At 39.7% G+C, this 6,975-nt stretch overlaps 1 protein-coding gene across 1 annotated transcript in view; it reads left to right on the forward strand.

Annotated features, from left to right (window-relative positions):
• The first annotated feature begins 488 nt into the window (after positions 1-488).
• Positions 489-6,975, forward strand: part of Tace (ADAM 17-like protease Tace) — an 87,793-nt gene continuing 81,306 nt past the window's right edge. Inside the window, exon 1 of the mRNA XM_083133980.1 lies at positions 489-876. Within this exon, the coding sequence (XP_082990106.1) occupies positions 819-876 (58 nt within the window). The 5' untranslated portion in view covers positions 489-818. The remainder of the gene's footprint in view (positions 877-6,975) is intronic.

Here is a 6,975-nt window from a genome sequence, read left to right on the forward strand (position 1 = left end):
ATGGGCAAAGCAGGCTCTCAGGGATTTGCAGTTGCCCCCTGCCCCCCTCTAGCTACGGGCCTGCATTATAAAAAAATGAGTTTAATTCAATATGGCGTCCGCTTGGAACACACCAATGTGGTTCTTAACGAACTTTTGAATCACCCCGTAGGCCCTCGTTTGTGAGTTTGTCAACATGAGATCATGAATTACACACACAGACATTATATATGTGTAATACATATATATAATGTGTGGTGTGTGTGTGTGAAAGTGGGTAGAGGAAGGCCTTTGGTAATATTTTTTTTGCGGGGGCGGGGGCAAGATTTGTAGATCCGGCACTGGTGGTCTGGTAATGTAAACTCATGCCAAAACGACAAATACAACGGTGTTTGTATTACACAGGCTTTTAATAGAGAATGAAAAATGTTTTATTAAAGCGAAACCTTACCGGCAAGAACCAAGAAAAGAAGAAAAAAACATATTCATGCAAGTGTGTCCATCATCTGGCCAAGTATTATTCTGTGGTGTGAATCAAAACGAATAAACAACTAGTTTTACAATTTCGTTTGTGATATTCCTACATTATCATGTGGCTTTTCTTACAATCCAAGATAAAGTGAAATTTTGTCTTCTGGATTTATTACATTTTATTTAATAGATTATAAATATATTAATATCAGAAAATGACAGATAATGTCAAATGTCAACATGGAATGCTTATAGATGGGCGTACCATCTTAATATGTGATTTGAGAACAAAGTGAACTTATGGATTATAGATAAGATATTTACTCCAGTGTACAGAATAGTTACATCTATGAACTATATACAAGATAATGGAACAGGCTTTCCGGCTGACGTTTATTGCACTCTCGCTTCTGAGTTTTGCATCAGGTATATCTATATTTCATGTATAATTTGCATGTATGTCTACACACAGTAAGAACATGATCTAAGGAAAGTTGCCTAGCAATACAGTATATTACGTGAAATGTAGTTGAGTTCAGGGCTGCCGACTTGTCAAAATTATTGGGGGGCTCTGATCACTGAAATAAATTAATGAATGACTCCCTCCCTCAATTTTCTAAGTTTTGGCCTCAGTGTTCGGAATCTCGTAACAGCCCACGAATTCCTCAAAAATATTAAAATTTTCATTTACATTTCGAAGGCAAAATGTCAATTGTTCACGGATGGATATGTCACAAGTTTCGTCAACCATAATAGCAAAATATTCCTGACACAGAGTGCAAAACAATGATCTCGTTCTGAATGTCATGTGAGAGCCATTTGTAGCCCGAACGTCCCATCCACTTTCCTAGTTCATACACATCTTATTTTGAAACTCTTTTTACTATATACTTAGTATATAGTAATAAGTCATGTGTTTTGCTGTCTCTGGTCATAGCTCTCCCCCCCACAAAGTTGGTCTAGAACATTTCAAAGGTGTAGTTAAAAGTTAAGGTCACCTGGCACAATTCAGAGTAAACTTACAAGAGAAGCAAAATAATACATTAGATTCTCTGGTAATACTTTACTATAGGGGTGACAGATTTCTTACTTTTTACAGGAGAAAGTACTTACACAAATCATGGTAACATTATCGTATGAGGGAAACTGATTCCTTTAAATTTACAGGAGAAAGTACTTACGGAAATTATTTTCTTTAGCGTTGCGGAAGTTCCTGAATGTAGATTTGATCATTTTAATGTGAATGTGTGTTGTTTTCTGCGAAAATCTCTGTCCGACACGCTGTTTCTGCTCAGCCATTTGCTTTCTGCACGAGAGTGCAATGTTCCGTGTGTTAAGATGATGCACCCCTTAGCCAGTGTTTCAGCCTCGCAGTGTTTTCACTAGAACGACGTGTCAAGTATTTTTTTTTTTAACTATGCTTGACTAACCTAACTTAACCTAACCTTACGGAAAATGTTTTTTCAGGCTAACGTGAATGGTTTTTGGGGCTAACGTGAATGGTTTTTGGGACTAGCGTCAATGGTTTTTGGAGCTAGCGTCAATGGTTTGTGGGGCTAACATCAATGGTTTGTGAGGCTAACGTCAATGGTTTGCGACGTATTAGCATAATTTCAAATCCGGGCATGAAAGTAGTAATTTTCCGGTGAACGAGGTTGCAACACTGCATAAATCGACAAAACACACTCAGAACGCCCCCTAAACCAGTACGCTATCATGGCCATAATGTGTTACAGATTCGAAACAACAAGTAACAGTAAGTACTCGTAAATAGAAGAAATAGACATTATGTTAGTTAGAAATGCATTATTTCACCTTAAGAAATGTTACGCATTCGAAAATAACACGCTAGCAATGTAAAGAAGCCCGAAATATATGATTCGTAGGTGTTTCCCTCATACGATAATAGTACCCAAATCATTTTCTGTAGCGTTGTGGAAGTTCGTGAATGTAGTTTTGATCCATTTTAATGTGAATACATGTTGTTTTCCACGATAATCTCTGTCCGACACGATGTTTCTGCTGCCGCCATTTGCTTTCTGCTCAAGAGCACAATGTTCCCTGTGTTAAGATGACGTAACCACATAGTCAGTGTTTCAAACTCGCCATGTTTTGACTAGAACATGACGTGTCGCGTATTTTTAATTTTTTAAATTTTTTTAAACTATGCTTGCCTAACCCAACTTGGTAAATTTCTCGTAATGGACAGACAGCTGAAATTTGCTAGTTCATTTAATTTGAATATTCGTACTTACGTATTGTGCATGGAGAAACTGCTGAAGGTGGCATTTCGCTAATTTCACGGAAATAAGCTCCATTTGCGACATATCGAGTAAGTTTTCTTCGTTCCTTTTTGCCTTCGGTAACACACAAAACGAGGTCACAGTTTCACTACCGTACTCGGCATGCAGTGTTTCCACCCCACTGCAGCCAAAAATACCTATGTAGCCCCACAAACTATTCATACATAGCCCCATGAACCATTTCTGGTAAGGTTAGGTTAGGTAGGGTCACGTATAGGTTACAATAGTTAAAAATTGTTTTCGAAAAAAATATGCGTAGCCCCACACACCATTCTCGCATACGCCCACGAACCATTGACACATAGCCCCACAAACCATTGACACACAGCCCCATGAACCATTTGCGGAAACGTACCTTCTTCAGTTACAAAAACACATGTTTGGAAACACTGACCAGGATTACATCATCACACAGGCTACATCCACCTGGAAGTAAATGGATGCAAGAGCTTTCGTGTATCGGTCACACATTTATATCGAAAAATAGATAATGATTTACCGGCAAAATTCAATGAACGATGCGAGAAAACACGTCCCCGAACTTGCAGAAGTATAAAGAAACTGCATTCTGTAAGTAATTTCTCTTGTAAATTTGATTAAATCCCTCTCTCCCTTACGAGAAATTTACCCCTAACTTAACCTTACGGAAAATGGTTTTTGGGGCTAACGTGAATGGTTTGTGGGGCTAACGTCAATGGTTTGTAGGCTAACGTCAATGGTTTGTGAGGCTAACGTCAATGGTTTGCGAGGTATTAGCATAATTTCAAATCCGAGCACGAAAGTAGGTATTTTCCGGTAAACGAGGTTGCAACACTGTATAAATCAACAAAACACTCGCACAACGTGCCCTGAACCATACGCTATCGCCCGCCACAATGTGTTACAGAATCGAAATAACAAGTAACAGTAAGTACTCGTAAATGTAAGAAATAGACATTATCTTAGTTAGAAATGCATTATTTCACCTTAGGAAATGTTTCACATTCCAAAATAGTACGTTAGCAATGAAAAAAAGTGCTAAATGTAGGATTTATAGGTGTCTCACCCATACTATAATAGTATCTTTTTTTATTTTTAACTATGCTTGCCTAACCAAACCTAACCTTATGGAAAATTGTTTGTGGGGTTAACGTGAATGGTTTGCGAGGTATTAGCATAATTTTAAATCCGGGCATGAAAGTAGGTATTTTCTGGTGATCAAGGTTGCAACACTGCATAAATCGACAAAACACTCACAACGTGCGATGAACCACTATGCTATTGCCATAATGTGTGTTACAGAAGCGAAATAACGAGTAACAGTAAGTACTCGTAAATGTAAGAAATAGACATTATTTTCGTTAGAAATTCATTATTTCACCTAAAGAAATGTTCCGCATTCCAGAATAGTACGTTAGCAATGTAAAAAAGTGTGAAATAAATGATTTATAGGTGTCGTTCCTATAGTAAAGTAGTACTGATTCTCTTAAGCAAAATTATTTTAGGAGGCTCTGCCTCCCACATCGATAAGATTGTGGGGGCTCGAGCCCCACCAAGCCCCATGGAGTCGGCACCTATGGTTGAGTTTTACAGCAGAGTTTAAAATTGATTTATATATTGAATCTACACACACACACAGAGTTTTAAAAGTTTAGGTATCCCCGAAACGTCTGAAATCCCTTTATTTTCTTCTTTTTCACATTGGTACTTACGTATTCTGCATTCCTAAAGATTTTTGAAGGTGCCATTTAGTTTTTTTTACGCAAATAATCTGAATTTTCGACATATCGAGTAATTCTTGTTTGTTCGTTTTCGCTCCCGATACATGCAATATGGCGAGAAATCTTGAGTAGCGTTGTCGATGATCAGTGGTTATGCAGTGTTGCAACCTTCTTCAAAGAAAAATTCCTACTTTTGTGTTACTGATTTTGTATTTTTTTCCAGGTTCGAAAACCCCACGAACCATGCACGGATAGCCTCACGGCAAGGTTCGGTTAGGTTAGGCAAACATAGTTAAAATTGTCATCTTCAAAATTGTCATGTTCTTGGAAAACAACGGTGTGGTTGGAAACACTGACCAGGGGTTACATCATCGAACGCATACAACATTTGATTCACGTAGTGGAAGGACATGGAGGCAACAGCTTTCGTACATTGGAGAGACATTAATCTTCAAAAATACATGATTTACCGGCGAAATAAATTAAGTGGTCCTCCTCCGTAGTCGAGCGGGTTAAGGCGTTCACTCGTCTTGAGATCGTTCGCTGCGAGACGGCGTAGGTTCGAATCCGGCTCTGGTCGGAATTTATTCGGCCTACGTATACGGCCGGTGGCAACCCACCATCGTGAGGAAATTTGGAAGCTCCGAGTGAGTGAGCGTAACCCGGTCAAGAAGACCTACAATAATGGCTGGGGGTTTGTCGGGCTGATCACCCGTCACTCCAATACTGGTCTAAGAACTCCACGCTACAAACAGGTGACGGAGGAACAGTGTGGGAGGGAGACCAGCAGTCGGTAGGTAAGCCAAGGCCCTACAAAGGGCTGTAGAGCTGTGGGTTTAGTTTTTTAAATAAATTAAGCGATGGGAAAAAACACTTCCACGGCCTTTCAAAAGTGTACGGAAAGTCAGTTTCTCCTGTAAAATTGAAGAAACACGTTTCGGGCATTTTAAAATTTTACCCTCCGGGCAGTTTCTAACATGCCTTCCAGAGACTCGCGTGGCCACGATAGGGTTTGCAGGTGGTTGGTTAATTACCTCGGGAGCGGAGCCCGGAATCGGTGGGAAATTTTGACATCAATTTTCATCATATTTGGTGGGGTACGGCCCTGAAAAACCGACTTGCACATACATCAATCGTACGAAACTAACATGGCCATAAGTAGACTTCCACCTCACAACTTGAAATGGCTATATCTCAACTATAAATGGCTGTACAGTACTATAGGTCTTGCCTGGCAACTTGAGATCTGGGGAAAGTGGAAATCCGAGGGGGCCATATGGGTTTTGTCAAGAGAAAGAGAGACTCGTGGAGCAAAATTCCAATGTTGCCATCTACAGATGTAAACAATTAACTGGTCACTCAGTTTAGATGTAGATTTGCATAATTCAGAAAAAGGAGGTTCTGCATTTCCGAAACCAGGCAAGAAATGTGGGAGAAACCTAGTTTCCCGAGATACTCGCCGATATCCATGGCGGAGTGGTTAGCACAGTGCACTATGACGTGAGGAGACCCGGGTTTGAATTCCGGCCTGTACATGGTAGTGTTTCTGTGCGTGTGTCTTCATCAATATCACCACTCCTTGTCATCTTCGCAAATTAGCCAAAAGTTAGAAGAAAGCGAAGTAAAATAAACCAGATCAATGAATCCAATTTGGATAAAGGTGTTATTAATTCATTGGTTGATTTTATTTATTTTACTTCGCTTTTCTGCCACTTTTGGCTAATGGCAAAGATCAGGATGACTGATGATAACACGAAACTGATGAAGGGACAATCACAAAGAACACACATGCCCAGGCCGGGATTCGAACCCGGGACTTATGACGTCGAAGCGCACTGTGCTAACCACTCTGCCACAAACCGTAAATAGGGGTTATTAGAAGGCTTCTAAGAGATTCTTTCATTGTGGGCCATACTGTATCTACACCTGTCAAAGAAGTTGCTAGAAAAATCAATTGTCACTTTGGGGTCACATGGAAATGTTTACTTGATTTTTGTTTTCCTTATTAGAGAACTGAATCCAAATAGTAGGTTTTGATGGAGAAACCAGATATTATTGTTGTGCGCGCCGATTTCTTTAAGAGATATTCATGACTGCCCAAACACTGGAAGAGCCGTGTACTATTTAGATGAAACATAGACATAAACGAAAATCATATGATGCCAAAACGTTGCAGTGTGACAAAGACATTTTAAGCCCTTTACCACCAAGTGGAAAGGGAAGGAGAGGCTTCTAAGGCAACCATCGACATAGCACAGTTCCTGTGGCCTTTCACAAGTAAAATATTTGGAGCCCTTAGTGAATATATATATATATATATCGAGAAGAAACGTATATATCCATTGATAATGTCAGAGGAATGGACAGATAACTTCCATTACGAAAAGGAGAGAGAAGGAAATGAAAGAGTGGGGGGGGGGGGGAAAGGATCATTGAACTTCTGCTCATAATCACCTGAGAAACCTGGACCTCAAAGATGGCATAGCGATAATATTGTCATCTTGTGATCAAGAGGGTTCTGG

This window comes from Lepisma saccharinum, chromosome 13, assembly GCF_977018435.1.
Source record: "Lepisma saccharinum chromosome 13, izLepSacc3.1, whole genome shotgun sequence".
NCBI classification, from domain to species: domain Eukaryota; kingdom Metazoa; phylum Arthropoda; class Insecta; order Zygentoma; family Lepismatidae; genus Lepisma; species Lepisma saccharinum.